General features: G+C 40.9%; 1 protein-coding gene across 1 annotated transcript in view; it reads right to left on the bottom strand.

Moving 5' to 3' along the window:
• USP13 (ubiquitin specific peptidase 13) overlaps positions 1-19,809 on the bottom strand; it is a 120,404-nt gene that overhangs the window by 5,091 nt on the left and 95,504 nt on the right. Inside the window, exons 18-20 of the mRNA XM_058730575.1 lie at positions 16,553-16,719; positions 14,849-15,002; positions 1,440-1,524 (exon numbers count right to left, since the gene is read on the bottom strand). Of these exons, the coding sequence (XP_058586558.1) occupies positions 1,440-1,524; positions 14,849-15,002; positions 16,553-16,719 (406 nt within the window). The remainder of the gene's footprint in view (positions 1-1,439; positions 1,525-14,848; positions 15,003-16,552; positions 16,720-19,809) is intronic.

Raw genomic sequence — 19,809 nt, 5'->3', positions numbered from 1 at the left:
AACCCCTTTTGTAGAAATCCATAGATGGCCTCAGAAATTAAGTCAAAGAATTATGTACGACAGCACTTATTTCAGCCTGAGACATAAAACTAGGTAAAAGTAAGAAGTAAAGAGCCATGTGGTGAACTACTGTACAACTATTAAAATGTCTTCAAGGAATATTTGGTAAAGTGGGAAAATTATTTCAATACGGTATGAAGTGGAGAAAAAGGTTAAAAAATTGTATGTGCTGTGTGCATACTTTACTCTTTTAGAAAAGTTGTAAATACATACGTACATTTATATATAGCATATGTACATAGACATATACCCTCTCCCAACGAAAATAATAAAACAAAGAGAAGCGTTATCAAAATATAAACAATGATTATCTTTAGGCTTTCAAATGACATATCCTTTGCATGTTTTTGCACTTTACAAATTCCTTGCCATAAACTGTATGGCTTTTTAAATTATAATTAAGCTCATTTTCTTAAGAAGAATATTTTGCTTAGTAATAAAAAAAATTCTCACTATAAATCAAGTGTCTGTGCGCAACTGTTTCATTAATCAAGTTAAGATGACAGCACTAAAAGACATACCAAAAAGGGGCACAACCAAGTCGCAGGGGTGGGGGGACGTGTCTCCCCTGCAGTGCATCTTGTTGTATGAGAGATCAACATCCCACCAGGACAGGGCAAGACTCCATTTCTCCAGCATCCCAGGGGCTGAGCATTGCCTCAAGCAGGAGGCCGACACACAGGCTGCTCAGAGGAAAGCTCAAGGAAGACAAACCAGTGGGGTGTGTGGGGATCCAGCCCAAGGAGAAGGTTCTGAAGAGAGCAGCAACCTCACATGCCATAGATGTCTTATTCCCGGCTCACCACACACATAGCAGTTCTACTTAAGAAGCCAAGAAGCCCACTGTAAGGCCATAATAAGGCAAAACAGTGGATGTTTAGGGACGCCAGATAAAACACAGGATACCCAGTTAGATTTAAATGGCAGGCAAGCAACAAACAATTTTTTAGTGTAAATACATCCCACGTAATACTGAAGACATGTTTATACTAAAAAGTTATTTGTTGTTTATCTGAAATTCAAATTTCCAGGGCATCCAGTTTTCTCATTTTGTTGGCTAAAACTGGCAATCCTATGGAGGTCCCAAATATCTACACATTCGGCTGCAGGATGTATCTTTATTTGGGGAAGTCACTTTGGTATAATGGTTGAGAGAGGCTTTGAATACCAGCTACTTACAGGCTAAGTTCAAGCTATTCAACTTCTCTGAGCCTCCTGTGTCTTGATGTGTAAAATGGCTTTAAGAGTATATCCCTACAAAACCATTGTTGAGAGCCAAATGAACTAATATAACAATAATATACACCTAGTAGAGTCCCTGGCATACAGTAGGTGCTTAATAAAACATGGATATCATTTACCGTCTAAAAAAGACTTACCTTCCTTCCTTTTTAATATGGCAAACATAATGGCCACTCATTGTAGATGTTCCCATGTGACTGATGAACGCAAATAATTCATACACTATGAAAGAAGAAACACCTCTGTTACAAGGCAGCATTACCAGAAACCAAAGCCGCTTCTGATTAGAATTTAAAGCCAAGAACAGTGGGGGCACCTATGGGGCTCGGTTGGTTAAGCATCCGACTTCGGCTCAGGTCATGATCTCACAGTTTGTGAGTTTGAGCCCTGCACTGGGCTCTGTGCTGACAGCTCAGAGCCTGAAGGAGCCTGCTTCAGATTCTGTGTCTCCCTCTCTCTCTGCCCCTTCCCCACTCTTGCTGTCTCTATCTCTCATAAATAAATGAACTTAAAAAAAATTAAAGCCAACAACAGTGAACCCCAGCAACTGTTTAGATTGAAAGACAAAGACTGTTTACCTTGCTATGCTGAGAACACACACACCCACCCACCCACACACACACCCAAAGTGACATCAAATTTGACCTGCAAATTCATCACAACACAGGACATAAACTATCAAAGCACAGCTGACATTAGATTCCTATCTGGAAGGGGCTTTAAAATCCCATAGCCAAGTCTGGTGGCAAGCTCATGGGTCTAACGGGGAAGTCCTGGCTCTCTCACTTCTAAGCAGCATGAGAGCAGAAAGTGGTTTCCTCTTTCTGAGCTCGTTTCTTCACAGTGATTAAAAAATCCACCCACTTCACAAGGTTGTATAAGGCGTAAGTGAGCAATTCAGACTAAAATACTATACAAATGTCAGGATTATGAGGAAGACAGCAGAGAGCTGTTGTCATTTATAGAAAAGGCTAATGCTTCACAGTAGGCTTCTTGTGGATTCTGACTTGCTCACAACGATACGGGACCAAAATTCAGACTTCACGCTTTCTGAAGAAGAAAATATAGAGCCTTAGTGTAAGACCGATGTTTATTCTCTAACAAGTACCTCCTGCCATCTAGCAAAGTATTCTGGACATCCCCATTCTGAATGAATTTCAGCTCATGCTCCCCGGGCCAGGCCTCAATCTAAAAACACTGAGTGGGCTCCATGGACTGGTACCCATCCACTCTGCAAACTGTTACAGGCCACGACGGAGTGTTTACAAACTTTCATAATAATTTCAGAACAGTATTCATGTCTGTTGAATCTAATAAGGAAAGAAAATGAGCTTACCTGTTCATTTTTCTAGTGCTTAATTTGTATTGCATTTTCCAAAGTATTGTTTCTGGACACACTCTTTCCCTTGACCCTCCCTCTCTAATTCCTTCTCTCCTTTGCTGTTCACTCAGGCTCATCCACTTACTTTCCCACAAGTCCCCACCTTACTCCCCCTTCACTTCACATCACGCACTGCTGATTACCTGCTCCTTCCTCAAATATTTGCCCCCAGGACACAACTGTCTCTTGGTTGTTCAGCTGCCTCGTGGGCTCCTCCTCGTCTCCCTGACCTTCAAACACTGATGACCTGGAACTTAGACCTCAGACCTTTCTTTTCTCCATTCTACACACTCTCTCTTTGGGTGATCTCATCCCATTGCATGGAGTTAAATGGAATTATTTTCTTAATTTCTGGAATGTTCATTGCTAATGCCCAGAAATACAATTGAATTTTGTATGCTGATCTTGTTTCTTATAATCTTGTTAAATCCATTTATTAGTCCTAAAAGTTTTTAGTGAATTCCTTTGGATTTTCTATATACAAAATTATACCATCTGCAAATAGACAGAAGTTATACTTCTTCTTTGCTAACTTGGATGCCTTTTATTTCTTTTTCTTGCCTAATTGCCTTAGCTAGAATATTCTATTACAATGCTAAATAGAAATGGCAAGAGTGGACATCCCTGTCTTGTTCCTGACCTTAGAGGAAAAACATTTAGTCTTTCACCATTACGCATGATATGAGCTATGGGGTTTTTGTAGATGCTCTTTGTCAGGTTGAGAAAGCTCCTTTCATTTCCAGTTTGTTGAGCATTCTCTCTTCGGCCTTATCCATCTCAGTTAATGGTGATTCCATTCTTCCATTCAGGACAAAATTTTGACTTCTCTTTGACACCCATCTTTATTTTTCTTTTTCTTTTCGGTAATTTTTTTTTTAGTATAGTTGACACACAATGTTATATCAGTTTCATGTCTCCTCAGGCTCTTTACATACATCCAATGCATCAGCAAATCCTGTCAGCATTTCCTTCAAAATATATCCAGCATCCAACCACTTTTTACCACCTCCACTAGTAATGCCTGATCCTAGTTACTGTCATCACTTGTCTGAATTTTTACAACAGCCCCCTATCTGGGCTCCTTGCTTCCTCCCTTGCCCTCTACTGACTATTCTCAGTATGGCTGTCACAGTGGTCTTTAAATGGAAGTCAAACTGTGATTACTACTATTCAAAATCTTCCCAGTGGCATCCTGTATCTCACAGTAAACTCTTCCTCTCACAATGACCTATGAGGCCAATCTCCTGCCCCTCTCCCCCTCACTCCACCCTGGCTACTTCCCCTATCCCCCTCACATCACCTCAGCTACTTCCCCCCTCCCCCTCACTCCACCCCAACTATTCCCTTGCTCCCCCTCACTCCATCCCAGCTATTCCCCTTCTCCCCCTCACTCCACCTGGGCTACTCCCCTTCTCCCCCACACTCCACCCCTGCTACACACCATCCCCCTTATTCCACCATGGCTACTCCCCCCACCCCCTCACTCCATCCCAGCTACTCTATCCTCCTGGCTACTCCTCAAACACCCAGCATGTTCTGGCCTTCAAGCCTCTATTATTGTTCCCTCTCTGAAACTATTCTTTCAGATATCATTTACTTACTTCACTCCTTACTTCATTGAGACCATGGATGAAATATCACCTCGGAGAGGACTTCCTGAACCACCTTGTAAAAGAGCAACTCTCCCTTCCACCCCCACCCTCACTCCTAAGCTCACCCCCAACCTTGCTTTATTACTGTCCACACAGCATGAAGTAACTCCTGTCACATTACATACTTACTTGTGTGTTTATTTATTGTCTATCTCCTTTTATCTCAGATTAGAATATATCTCCATAAGGATAAGAAGTCGGTCTGTTATGTTTACTGAAATATTCCTGACACAGAGAATGGTGGCTTAGCATGCAATAGACGCTTCATAGGTATTTGCTGAACGTATAAATAAATGTATGAATTAGAGAACAACTCCGTTCACTCCATTTCTTTACTTGTTTTTATATCATCTTATATTGTATATATTTTATAAACCACCTACCAAAATATAAATTAGTAAAATAATTATTAAAAAAGGGGGTTCCTGGTAGGCTCAGTCAAGCATCTGACTCTTTGATTTCAGCTCAGGTCACAATCTTACAGTTTGTGACTTCAGGGCCCACGTCAGGCTGCAAGCTGACAGTGTGGAGCCTGCTTGAGATTTATTCTTTACCTCTCTCTCTGCCCATCCCTCCCTCCCTCCCCTCTCTCTCTCTCTCAAAATAAACTTTAAAAAAATAATTATTAAAAAAGATATCATTCAGAGGGGATTGCTTTTCCCATCATTAACTAAATTTTTGTTGTTAGCTGTCATATCAACTGATGACTAAGTCAATCAATCAATAAATAAAATCCAAGTTTAAAACCTGAAACCGGGCAAAAACAATTGTGAGTGGCAATCATTTTGCCTGGCACTTAGTTTTTGAAATAGTGACCCAAGAACCCTTTTTGGTCTTCCCTCCCCTTTGCCCCCCCAACACTAAGAACCTACCCTACAGTAAGCAAGGGAGAGTGTGGGCAGAGACCGGTTCATGTTTCTAGACCCTGGCTGGTTTTTAAAACTCTTTGGAATGGGGTGTCTGGGTGGCTCAGTTGGTTAAGCATCCAACTTCAGCTCAGGTCATGATCTCAGTGGTTCTCGGGTTCAAGCCCCACATCTGCCTCTGTGCTGACAGCTCGGAGCCTGGAGCCTGCAGCCTGCTTCGGTTTCTATGTCTCCCTCTCTCTCTGCACCATCCCCCCCCCCCCATTAACTCTCTCTCTCTCTCTCAAAAATGAATAAACATTAAAAAAAAATTTTTTTAACTCTTTGGAATAATTCTGTATCAAATTCCAATACTTCAGTCTGAGATACAGTACTGGTCTCCCAAAATGAAGCTGCTCTCTTAGAGTCTTCATGAAATAAAGACAGGACATGATACCCTAACCAAGACTTCCCCCCTCCCACGGAACTGATCCCCAAAACAATGATGTAAGTAATTGAACAGAGTATCTAATGAACATTGCTCACATTAAGCACGGGTCATACAATGAAACATGGCTTAGACCCCAACACAGCCAATGAGTTGACAAAACAAGACAGAGAAAGGGATGGATCCACACATTCCCAAGCCCCCAAAGGCATTTCTCCTCTCTTTGGTTAAAAACAATTCAATGTAGGGGCGCCTGGGTGGCGCAGTCGGTTAAGCGTCCGACTTCAGCCAGGTCACGATCTCGCGGTCCGTGAGTTCGAGCCCCGCGTCAGGCTCTGGGCTGATGGCTCGGAGCCTGGAGCCTGTTTCCGATTCTGTGTCTCCCTCTCTCTCTGCCCCTCCCCCGTTCATGCTCTGTCTCTCTCTGTCCCAAAAATAAATAAAAAACATTAAAAAAAAAAAAAATTAAAAAAAAACAATTCAATGTATACTCAGAATCATAAAAATGAATTAAAGGAAAAAAAAAGGATTAGCATAAATCTTAGTCCTATAATTAAAATTAACAATGTTTATCAATATAAGCAACCACCCCATGCATTATTCAAGACCTCCTGCTGGAACCGCCAGCAAAAGAGAGCATCTCTCCCAATGCATTTGCAAAAACTCAACAGGTAAGAAATCTCAATTGATATTTGCTTCCAAAAGAGAAAGTGAAGGCGAATAAACCCAACAGGGCAGCTACTGCTGATTCTTCTCCAAGTTCCCAGAGGCCTCCCTCTAAAAAAACAGCATCAGTGCACACACTCCCAAAAAATGTGCAGACCCCTCTTCACGGAGATAGAAAAAGCAGTTTGAGGCAAGGCAAATCATTTTTTAAATACTGACTTGCAACAGAGAAACTCTGGAAGTACCCGGAAGAGCTGGACAAAACTGCCTAAACCACTATGTCCCTCTAGAAAGCCAGAATTAAACAGTGTCTCCAACTCACATCTTTCCCCCCTCACTTCCCTCTCCCAACAAAACTTGTCCTTTTTTGAACATTAGAAAAATGTGTCCAACCTTCCTAATATGAAGAATTTTTTAATATCAAAAATTTACCACCACTGCCCCTAAACAATAAAACAGCGACTATACCCTGATTTTATTCTTTGAGAAAGGACTGTCAGAAAACAAGGGTGGCACATGGAAAACAGAGGAGCCAGGCAGCCTGCCCTTTCATGTCATATGGAGGAATGGCCACCCAAGGGTTGTCTAGGGTAGGGACTGGCATACTATGATGGCTCATAAGCCAAATCCAGCCCTCAGACTACTTCTGTACTGCCAAGGAGAAAGGAAGGAGGAGAGGGACAAAAATACCAGATGACATAATTATGGCCCACAAAGCCTGAAACATTTACTCTCCAGCCCTTTAGAGGAAAGGCTTGCTGGCCTCAGTCTAGGGGAATGAAAGTTCATCTCACTGCTTACTACTGACTAAAGGTCCCAGACTTAGTAAAGTTACTCATTAACTTGTAGATTTTTGTTTGGTAAAAATACAAAAAATTTCTTTCCAGTGGATTGTATACCCTCAAGGATTTATGACCCTGAGACACTAATTTTATATTTAACTCAGCAGTCAAATTATCTTTCAACATCCTGGCTTCTCCAATGCTTTGAACCAGTAATAAAAACTAACTGGTCCCCTCAGTAATTAATGAGTCAAAGAAAATCTGTGATACGTGCTCAGTTTATATGTACCTGAAAATCATGATTTTACCTTTTTGAAAAGTATAGTTCAACAACTCGTAATGACCTAAAGCAACTCTAGATTCGGAAGTGCAGTTCAATGAATTTATATTTGTTAAGCCATTATAGCATCTATATGCTGTATATTTGAAAAGCAGTACTATCTTGTAAGGGTGTGACACATTAGTTAGTCTACAGAGCATGCACAGAGTACACAAACACCAACAGATTCCTTGAAAGGACCAGCGAGACCCCAGGGGCTCCACAGCTTTTTGGTAAGAAACCCAAACTGAGTCTTCCAACTGAATCTTCCTAACTGGAATAACTGGATCCATTACCCACCTCTAACTCCTTCTGTACAACGGTGGGGGGTGGGGGGTGGATATCATTCCCAATTTATTAACATTTGACTCACAAATACCTTATATCTGCAAACAATTTCTACCCAGAACAGCTTGATTTCCCTCATCACTGCTCTGAGAAAAGAACACAGTGGGAGGTGGGGGGGAGAGAACAGGGTAGATTTGGATTTGGAGCTTTGAGAAAACTTCAGAATTCCCAAAAAAAGCAAAAGGAGCATTTGGGTAAATCAAGAACAGCTTAAGGCAGCTGACAACAAAGACAGAGTCTTAAAGAGCCTACAAATGGGCTCCCCAACCTCAGCCAGCTCAAAATTACCAAAACCTCTTGACTTCTCTTTCTTATACTGCCTAAAACTCTAAATATCAAACAATCCCCTCCAAAGCTTAATAGTTCTCAGTCATTCATACTTTAGTATAAATTAGCTTATTTCAGACTGGCTTCCTCTTAACTTCCAATAATACCATTTAAAAAAAAAAGGCCTATAGGAATTACAAGCAGATACTGAAATGCATGGGCTCAGGAGCCCAGCTGCATTAAGTGTGTGTTGCTTTCCAGTAGACCACCTGTGTTTAGCTCCGCTGCGTGGTTGTACCTCCTGCTCTGTGGATCCTATTCCCGTTGCATCCCTCAGGGAGACTGACACTTTGGGAGACCCACCATTATATAAATGTCTCTCTGCTCCCCTTGCTGGAAAATCTCAGCTGCAGTAGAAGCTGTCTGTGCCATTACAGCGATGCGGCTGAAGGAGCCAGAGCAGATTTTGAGTAATCACAGCCTAATCACATTTTAATTACATTGGCAATCAGTGAGTTCTTAAAAAGAAAGAAAGAAAGAAAGAAAGAAAGAAAGAAAGAAAGAAAGAAAGAAAGAAAGAAAGATTAAATGCTCGTTAAGCACAACACAGAAACAGAAATAATTTTGCAAATGGCAAAAGCCCAGATAGGTCAGACTGAAAGGCCTGATTTTTGCACTTTTTATAATATTTAAAAACTCAACAGAAAGTTAGGTGATAGCCCTACAATGTGCAGAATATGATGATAAATAGAGCCTTTTGAAAAACAGACTCCTCCTTCCCTTCCAATTTAGAAAATCTTCAGTAAGATGAAGGAGGAGGTACACAGGTTTCAAAATCAGACAGACCTGAATTCCAAACTGGTTCTCCCACCACCAAGTCACCTAACTTGTCAGGTCCCTATTTCCTCATCTGAACACCCAGCCGTAAGGAGTGAAGGAAAGCTGTGGAGGAAGTAGCTGGTGCCTTAGCAGGCATTCAATAAGTGACACGCTATTTCACCCAGTGTTGTTAGCATTAACCCTTCTTTTTTCTTAATTTTTCTAAATGTTTATTTTTGAGAGAGAGAGACAGAGACAGAGTTCTAGTGAGGGAGGGGGAGAGAGGGAGGGAGACATAGAATCTGAAGCAGGCTCCCAGGCTCTGAGCTGTCGCCACAGAGCCTGACGCAGGTTTCCAACTCACGAACCACAAGATCACGACCTGAGCCAGAGTCGGACACTTAACCGACTGAGCCACCCAGGTGCCCCAGTACAAGTGCTTCAGTAATCCCTGTCCTTATATAGTCACTTTTTTCCTAATTCAAACACCTATCTTGCCATTATTTTCCACATTAACATGGTATAGTGATGTCCCAGCAGCCACTGTCCTCCTTCTTAAGGCAATGGTAACCTAATCTGGCTTGTAGGGTGGTGGTTCCCAAAGTTTGGCTGAATTAGAACCACCTAGAGGGCTTGCTGACTCCTAAATTGCTGGACCACCTCTGAGGTCCTAATTCGATAGGTCTAGAGTGGCGCCCAAGAATATTCATTTCTAACCAGTTCACAGATGACGCTGATATTCCTGGTCCAGGACTACTCCCTTCCCTTCTCAGATCACAAGCTAGGAAGGAAGGTCTCCACCCTCAGGTTCCATGAGTGGGTCCAGTGATCAGGGGAAGGCTGGGCAGGCTGGGCAGCACATGACTCAGATTCTCAGGACCTTCGCTAAGAACTCCAGGACAGTACTCCGCTGGATTTTAACCTGGAGACATACATTGTAGGAGGCACTGGAAGTCACCTCAGGGCCATTAGGGAGATGCTGTCTGAGAGTGGCACCAACCCAGAGGAAGCAGAGCCAAGGGGAACAAACAGATAAAAGGGTTTCAGTCCCAGGGGCGCCTGGGTGGCTCAGTCAGTTAAGCATCTGGACTTGTGATTTCAGCTTAGGTCATGATCCCAGGGTTGTGGGATCGAGCCCTGTGCTGGGCTCCTCGTGGAGCATGGAGCCTGCTTAAGATTCTCTCTGTCTCTTTCCCTCTGCCCCCTCTCCCCCTCACACTAGCACATTCCGTCTCTCTCTCTCTAAAACAAACTAAAAAAAAGCGGGGGGGGGGGGGGGGGGGTTCAGTCCCAGAATCAAGGGCGTGGTCTCCCTGGGACTGTCCAGGTTTTATGATACAATACTTCCCTTTTTGCTTAGATAAGTTTGGCTCAGCTCTCCTTCCACTTACAGCAGAACCGGAAAACGGAGTTTGTTGGTTTTACTTGGTTTTCCTGTCGGTTTTGGCTCTCCATTTTGCTCCTAAATAACAATTACCTAAACCGTTAAATTGTCTCCATTACCACCAAGTCAAATGTCTCCACCAAGTCACCAACCTAAAAAGAGATCCAAAGCAATGTTTTGGGAATGTAAACAACCTACCCCACACAGAATACACATCTCCCAAGGTGAACCTCTATGAGTTTAATGTAATTCTAACCGAATCCCTACAGAATGGCCAATTACAAGATCAGGAACTTTCCAAAATTCAGCAGTAACAATTTAGAAAACATAACGGGGAAAAATTATATTTAAAAATACATTAAAATTATATTCATAAGTAACAGAAAATGTAATTCTGAGAAGACACTAAACCACAAATACACAGGAAGTTTATGAAGAAAACCATATAGCTTTGCAGGGGTGGGCGAAGGGAGAGGTGAATTAAAAAAAAAAAAAAAAAAAAGGATAAATAGCAAGTTTCTGGCCAGAAAAACTCAATATTGTCGAGCTATCAGGTATTCCCAAGCTAATATGCAATATATGAAACTCTCATACAAATCAATAAAAAACAGATGAAAACCTCAATAAAAAATGGGAAAATGGACCAAAGGAAATGAGGAAGTGATTAACACAAGAAGAAAAACAACCAGCCAATAAAAATATGAAAACTAAGGGCAGTACTTAGCCTGACGGCACTGGTGCGAGGGACAGGGGAGCAAGAGAGTCACCAGAGCTGGCTTTTGGGGGCCAATGTAATAATCTGCATTAAAACCCTGAAAATACACAGTTTTGACTCAAAAACTTCACTTCTGAAATTTACCCTAAGGAAATAATCAAATAATTTTTAATAGAGAAAAAAGTAAGGGAGCACAGAAGAGAAAAAAACTTAAACATGGAACAAATGGTTACTATCTGGACAGTGACTGAAGGAGGTATTTATTGTACTTCTGTAAACAGAATTCGTCCTTTAAGACATGTATTATTTAAAAATAATTGCTATTATCTTCTGGATGTAAAAATAACCCTATTATTTGAAACTCTTTCTACAACTGTCTTTTATTTATATAATGATTAGTTGGCCTAAAATCAGGTGTATAAATTATGGTACTACTGTACATGGGATATTATTGGCATACGTTCAACGATTTAGACTTACATATATGTACACACACAGGGGAAAAGCAGGTTATAAACAGCATGTACAGAATGAATGTTTGCTTTTTTTATTGTGGTTGTTTTTAATTTTATTTATTTTGAGAGACAGAGCACACAAGTGGGGGAGGGACAGACAGAGAATGAGAATCCCAAGTAGGCACTGCACTGAGAGTGCCCACCCCCCATACCAACATGGGGTTCAATCCCACAAACTGTGATATCATGACCTGAGCTGAAATCAAGAGTCAGATGTTTAACCGACTGAGTCACTGAGACGTCCCATGAATGTTCTATTTTCATAAATATACGTATTTATATTCATTTTTATACAGTTTCATAGAAAGGCCTAAAGAACACACACAAAATATTAATAGTGGTTATGAATGGGAAGTAGGATTGTAATTTTTATTTTCTTCTTTTCATATATCTGCACTTTCTCAAGTTGCTAAAATTATTAAATACCCTTTTTAATTATAAGAAAAATAATATAAATGTTAATATTTAAAAAAAAAAGAAGTGACTGACATTTGAGTTTGGGAGTGCTAATGCAGCTAAGTATAAGAAATCATCTTTTTCTTTTCCTGTGATTTATGTGATAGAACACAAAACGGTACACTACCAATTCCTCCATCTGGCACTTAATGGAGACAGCAAAAACTTTATCTCCCAACATTCATTCATCCTTCATTCAATCATTCATTTTTATGATCACCTCCCATGGGCAAGGCAGATGGTGCTGGAAAGTCTACTTTAAAAACATCCGTTTTTCTTAAAAATCAGATACAAAACACAACGGGTAAGTTAGGGTGGGTTATACTTCTTTGGCTTTTCATAATTAAAATTTTCACCTACTACTGCTTTTAGATGCAGTATATTCTATACCTGATTTCTCATGGTGCATCACTGTCTCCTTCCCCACCCTCACCCACAGGAGCCCTAAATTTGGGGGTAGTGAAGAATAAGACCGCAGAGCTTGGCCCCAAGTGCCTACAATTTAAGGATGCTTAAAAGCATCATCGTGACATCCCATTCAAGGATGAAACTCAAAACCAGCAGCACCAGAAGTACCTGCAGATCACTCCAAGTCAGTAAGCCCAGGGAGATGATGTGGCTGTTCCAGACCATTAATGACCATCTGTAAGAGAGTGACTGGTCCTTCCAAGCTCCATCAGAAAACAGGAAAACGTAAGGATCAGATTCTCCCTCTTTCTGCAGCCAAATATCTTGGCAGCTTTACAATGGCCCCATCTTGTGGTTTATTCCTTCCGTGAGGAGGACGTACCATCCCCAAAGAAAAGTCCATTACAGAAAATCAAGGAAGAAGTGGACCGATAGATATGTAACATGTAATAAAATCCTGCTCATGAATTATTGAGTAACATCCATTAGTCACCAATTTCCAAAAAGTAATACAAGACTCTTAGAAGAATATGGAAATTGGGAGAACTAGATCTCATCCTTTTCTTACCCAGTCAGGATAACAACGGTTTCAGTGAAGAAATTCCTATTTTATATAAAAGAAGAAGAAAGTTTCCCTCCCACCGTCTATCTCTAGAGGTAAATCAATATACACATTACAGATCCTGTAAGACCACTAATGCGTGGACCATTAATGAGAGCTACAGCTTTATTATTACAGGAAAAAATGCTGCTAATGTAAAATTAATTAAATCCAATTATTTTTTACTTGGTACTTTCTATGTGCTAGACACCATGAGCTTTATAAAATAAAACAGCCTCTCCCTTCCACAAGCTCCCAAACAGGAGATGCAAATATTTACATAAATAATTTTATGTTGCAAGATGAATTTGAAACTTCTAATAACAAAAGAATAAACATTATGTTATAGGGGTTTCAGGCACAGGCTCTGGAGGCAGATTACCTGGATTGGAATTCTGATTCTATACCCATCACTAGCTAGCTATGTGACCTCGACAAGCTTAACCTTCTCTTCTACCTCAGTTTTTTCATTTATAAAATGGACATAATAATGATATCTACCTCATGGGATTATTGTGAGGATTAACTGTGGCACAAACGGAAGTATCATTAATATCAGTATAATTATTACTGGCATGAGATAAGGAAGCACTAATTATGAAGATCCTGGGAAAGCAGTCCCACGGAATAGAATCTGTGGCCAAGTTCTGAATAATGGTAAGGATTTTAGTGGGAAGTGATGGGAGAGAAGGGCATTTCACAATTAAGGATTAACCTGAGCAAAGGCCTAGAAGTAGGGAGAGTCGATGCCCTGAGTAAGCTGGTGGTGTGGCTACAGCAGCAAGGCAGCTGAGCTATATGTGGTGGAGGAAGGAGGTGTGCAAAAGAAATAATGCTGCGCAATGAGGCGCGCTGGCCTCTGACTCAAGGAGGTGGTGACCACCAGGCTAATAAGACAACACTCTTCTAGAGGCAATGACAGCTCAAGAAGCAGGGCATCATAGTGGTAAAGAACATGAGATTCTGGGTTTGAATTCTAGCTCCATCTCTTTTTTTTTTTTTTTAATTTTTTTTTTTTAACATTTATTTATTTTTGAGACAGAGAGACAGAGCATGAACAGGGGAGGGGCAGAGAGAGAGGGAGACACAGAATCCGAAACAGGCTCCAGGCTCTGAGCTGTCAGCACAGAGCCCGACGCGGGGCTCGAACTCACGGACCGTGAGATCATGACCTGAGCCGAAGTCGGACGCTCAACTGACCGAGCCACCCAGGCGCCCCTCTAGCTCCATCTCTTAAGAGCTGTGTGACTTGGGCAAGGATGTAATCTTTCTGTGCCTCTGTTTTCTCACATGTAAAATAGGTGTGTTGAAGATTAAATGAGGGTCTATATACCAAGTTCTTAGAATAAGTGCCCGGCACCTAGTGATACATATGTGTTTGCTATTAAAAGGTTGAATACTGTATGACTCTTGATCTCAGAGTCGTGAGTTTGAGCCCCACACTGGGTGTAGAGATTACTAAAATAAATAAATAAATAAATAAACAAACTAACTTAAAAAAAAGTAGAATACTGGCCTCTTCCTCTTGATAGCTCTTCAGAAAATTATGAGCAGTTGGTATGGGCAATGACAGGGTCAAGGGTATAAGACTGCTTTTCAATTATTCAAAAAAATACTACCATGAAAGTAAATGCTCTCATTTGGACAAAAATTTCCACGGTCCATGAAAAAAATTTATCTCAAAGGAGTGACAAACTGACAGCAATCACTAAGCTTAAGCACACACAGTTCTAGGCAACACGACTCTTAAGTTTCTCCAAGACTTCATCGGATCACCACGGCCATGCAAAAATGGCAAAATGCACCATTTACGAGAAGACGGTATCTGTGTTGATTGTGGATGATGGCAAAGGTTTTAATGTGAGTTGGGGTGGGGGGAGGAGGGCATGAGCCAATGGATGGTCATGATTGCTCAGACGATCCCTAAGGCAAGAACTTACTTCCAGATCCATCCTTGACTCTAGGTCCTTCAGGCTTGGCCTCAGAAATAATGTTTGCATTGGCGTTATTCTCCATCTCGATCACAAAGTCACTGTCCTCCTCAAACTCAGGGTGACTAAAGATCCAATCCAGGGCTCTTTCCAGGTTATTATTCTAATAAAATAAAACATTTTTACAATGAATGCAGTCCCAGGGCCTCATTATATCCTGCCCACTTGAACCAGGATGTCAAGCAGATAAGACAGGAGGCCTGAATTCATTAGTCCTAAGTGCTTCTGAGTGAGAAGCTCTGACCCTGCATATGAAATGCACATTTAGCTGGTATTCTCTGAGTCTCCCAACTGGGGTCTGTAATTGGATTCACCAGAAAACAGTTCTGAGCAGCAGACCAGCATTCCAAAGTCCATATCAGTCTTAGCTCAGTGTTTCCACAGGCTAATGCTACTGATGAGGTGCAGAATATCAAAGAGTATTGCCTATGTCTAAGAATAGCCCTTTTTCAGGCCACAATAACTGCATGCACCACATTCCCTATCAACTGTGTTTTCTGCAGAGCCATGCCAGGTAGAAGGGATGCCAATGTGAGTGCATCTTCTCCCTCAATGTCAGCAGAACTGTTGAAATTGCAGTAGAGACAAGATTAATGCCTTGATTAATGGTGACAGCATTGGTTAGTTAGGTTATATTGTTTTAAACTGAACTCCATGAAGTTCAAACCAATTGACCATAAAAACATTTTCCTCTGTTTGTGATATCAATGGCAGGTTAAAGAATTTGTTTCAGCAACATCAGAATCTCCAATGAAACACTCAGGCAGTAAAATAAGTGGGGCAAAGCAAGTACCCCCAATGAAAACTAACTCCAGTTGAGATATTTCAAGCATTTTAAAGGGAAACAGATTGTTCCAGCCATACCCCATGCATCAGTTGAGAACAGTTATATGACCTCAACAATGGACCCCAGCAGGCAACCAGTCAGGAAAGGTAAGAAAGAATCAGCAGCAGACATCCACTCAAAAATGGATATGGTGTGGCAAGGGAGGGTGGATTGAAAAAAAAAAAAAAAAGTACTTTCCCTCAGTATTAAACAGGTATCTGTACTATAAGAGGAAGACTTCTATGTACCCTCTAGTTGCATGGTCTCTTCTCTCCTGATAACATCAGAATTTCATTAATACCAGAAGCATCTTCTCTCTCCTCAGAGAGAAACAGAAATGGAAAATTCCAGAAGCCATTCAGTCTTCTCTCTGAGGACTTTTGATAGACACTTCTCCAAGGTCTTGGTCTCAGAAACGTAAAATTTCTCCTCAAGAACTGCCTTATTGAACACTGAATCTAATGCATCCTTCTCTGCTCTAAGGCCACAAGGAAGCTCCAAGTCAAATCTCAGACCCCTGAGAGTAATAAACACCAAGATGATACAGTTTCTTTAGGTTTGGTCATCTTGCCCTGGCTGCATTATCTCCCTATTTTTATTTTTTACTCCCTATTCTTAAACTGTCCATATAACTCCCCCCAATCATTTATTTTAGCTATATATATAATATATGCAAATATAATTTCTATGGGCCATGGTGGGGTACAGAGTGAGATGAACATGATTTCAAATGATCAAAGGACACTGGAAAGCCCAACGGCTACTGGCAGAAATACACATGACCTCCAATAAGTGGAGAGTATTCTCACACTATCTCTCACCCTTACCGTGGCTCGTAACGCCTGAATAGCCTGATTCCGATGGAATCCCATGGAAGTAATGATAGCTACAATTTCCTCCGGAGGTTGGTTATCCAATCCAGTAGCACCAAAAACAGAGGCCCCAGCAGAAGCCGCTCCTCCATAACCAGGCATGGTCAGTGGTTCGGCAAAATCTGGGGAAAATAATCATTCTCAGGTCTTTTCCTTTTTTTAGTCTTGAAATAAACAACATTTTAGAGCTAAGAAGGAAAAATACCTAGAAGTTATAATAATCAGGACAGTTGGTACTAGCATTAAGGATAAACATATAGATCAGCTAAAACAGAATTCAGAGAGTCCAAAAATAAACCCATAGATTTATGGTCAGTTGAGTTTTGACAAGACCACTCAGTGGGGGAGGGCAGTCTTCTCAACAGATCGTGCTGGAACAACTGCATGTCCACATACAAAGAATGAAGATGGATCCCTACCTCAAGCTATATTCAAAGATTAACTCAAAATGGCTCCCTGACCTCAATGTTAGAGATCTTAGGATAGGCAATGGCTTCTTAGCTATGACAACAAGAATACAAGTAACAAAATTAAAAACATAGAAAATTAGACTTCATCAAAATTGCAAACTTTTGTGCTTCAAAAAATACCATCAAGAGGGGTGCCTGGGTGGCTTGGTCAGCTAAGCGTCCGACTTCGGCTCAGGTCATGATCTCACGGTCCGTGAGTTCGAGCCCCTCGTCGGGCTCTGTGCTGACAGCTCGGAGCCTGGAGCCTGTTTCAGATTCTGTGTCTCCCTCTCTCTCTGCCCCTCCCCTGTTCATGCTCTCTCTCTGTCTCAAAAATAAATGAACGTTAAAAAAAAAAATTAAAAAACAAAATACCATCAAGAAAGTGAAAACACTCACAGGATGAGAGAATATATTTGCAAATCATGTATACAGTAAGGTACCTGTATTGATTATGAAAATAACTCTTACTACTCAACAATAAAAAGACAAATAATTTCATTAAAAATGGGCAAAAGTTGGGCTGCCTGGGTGGCTCAGTCAATTGAGTGTCAGATTCTTGATTTTGGCTCAGGTCATTATCTCATAATCAAGATCAAGCCTCATGTCGTGGAGCCCGCTTAAGAGTGTCTCTCTCCCTCTGCCCCTCCCCCACTTGCACACACACATGCTTGCACAAGTGCTCTCTCTCTCTCTCAAAAAAAAAAAAAAAATGGGCAAAAGATTGGATAGACATTTCTCCAAAGAGATTTAAATTACCCACAAGGACATCAAAAGATGCTCTACCTCATTAATCATTAGGGAAATGCACATCAATATCACAATGAGCTACCACTTTCACATCCACTGGAATGGCTATAATAAAAACAATAATAACAAGGGTTGGTGAGGATATGGAGAAATTGGAACCTTCATACATTGGTGGTAGAATGTAAAACAATACAGCCTGATTGTTGAAAAACCTGCATTTTTATGTTATGGAGATGGCTTCTTTCCTTCAATCTTATGAAATAACCTGTGCTAGCTTCACACTTTTCTTCTATGACTTCCTCACCTCTCCCAGACTTCATAGACTGAAGAGAGTGAGGGCCTTGCTCTAGACTAGGTTTTGGTTCAAGAGAATGTTGTGGCTGGTTTGATCTTGTGTCGAAACCACTAAAACTTTTTCCAAATCAGCAATAAACCTGCTGTGTGTTCTCATCACTGGTGTGTTCAATGGAGTAGCACTTTTCATTTCCATGGAAGAATTTTTGCTTTGCCTTCACAACTTGGCTAACTGTTTGGTGTAAGAGGCCTAGCTTTTGGCCTCTCTGTTTTCAATACGCCTTCCTCTCTAACCTGAATCATTCCTGGCTTTTAAGTTAAGAGATGTGTGACTCTTCCTTTCACTTGGACACTTAGAGGCCAGCATAGAGTTATTAGCTGGCCTAACTTCAATATTGTTGTGTCTCAGGGAATAGGGAGGCCCAAGAAGAGGGACAAAGACAGGGGAATGGTTGGTCGGCGGAGCAGTCAGAACACACACATCTGTGGAATAAGTTTGCTATCTTACGGGTGCAATTTGTGGTACCCCAAAACAGTTACAACAGTAACATCAAAGATCACTGATCACAGATCACATAATAGAATAATAATGGAAAAGTCTGAAATATTGTGAGAATTACCAGAAACGTGACACAGAGACACGCAGTTAGCAAATATTGTTAGAAAAGTGGCACCAATAGACTTGCTCAACACAGAGTTGCCACCGACCTTCTGTTTGTAGAAAGTACAATACCTGCAAAGTGCAATCAGATGAAGTGCAGTAAAATGAGATATGCCTATATTTCTAACTAAGAAATGATAAGGACTTGAAATAGAAAACTGTGCATGAAGAAATGGGGGTTGTTTAGTTAGCTTTCACTTCTGTCTACTTTATTAAGGTATAATTCACACACCCTATAATTCACCCACTTGAAGTGTACACCCAGTGGTTTTCAGTAAACAATATTGCCCACTCAACAGACTACAGTATAGTGTAAACATAACTTTTATATACACTGAAAACTAAAAAATCCATTTGATTCACTTTATTGTGGTGGTCTGGAACTCAACCTACAACATCTCTCTGACATATGCCTGTATGTCCCACATCTTTCCACTGGTCTTTTTGCCACTGAATTACATACTTTAAAAGGTGAATTATGGGATGCCTAGGTGGCTCAGTTGGTTGAGCATCCGACTTCAGCTCAGGTCACGATCTCACGATTCATGGGTTCAAGCCCTGAATCAGGCCCTGCGGCGACAGCTCAGAGCCTGGAGCCTACCTCAGATTCTGTGTCTCCCTCTCTCTCTCTGCCCCTCCCCCACTCACATTCTGTCTCTGTCTCCCAAAAGCAAATAAACATTTTTAAAAAGGTGAAAATAAATAAATAGATAGATAGATAAATAAATAAATAAATAAATGTAAAGTACTCACTTAAAAAAAAAAAAGGTGAATTATATCTCAGTAAAGCTATTATTTAAAAAAACAGAGAGAGTGAGAGTAAAGATTAACACTGTGACTCTGCTCCACAGGCAAAGTGCCACCTCACTGAAGCAGAAAAAAAAGTGACCTAAAAAGTTAAATTATGAGGGGCAGGAAAAAGTGAGCTAAGAAGCTAAATCATGAGCTAAAAAGTCATTTTCTGGGACACATTCAGAGGACATGTTAGTATCTCCATGGCTTAGCAACACTGAAGATCTCATCAGACTCCAAAGCTATTCCCCTTTCCAACCACTGAC

Source organism: Neofelis nebulosa, chromosome 5 (genome assembly GCF_028018385.1).
Source record: "Neofelis nebulosa isolate mNeoNeb1 chromosome 5, mNeoNeb1.pri, whole genome shotgun sequence".
In the NCBI taxonomy this organism is placed as follows: domain Eukaryota; kingdom Metazoa; phylum Chordata; class Mammalia; order Carnivora; family Felidae; genus Neofelis; species Neofelis nebulosa.
The sequence above is the reverse complement of the archived record's forward strand: the minus strand, read 5'-3'. Positions and strand labels throughout refer to the sequence as shown.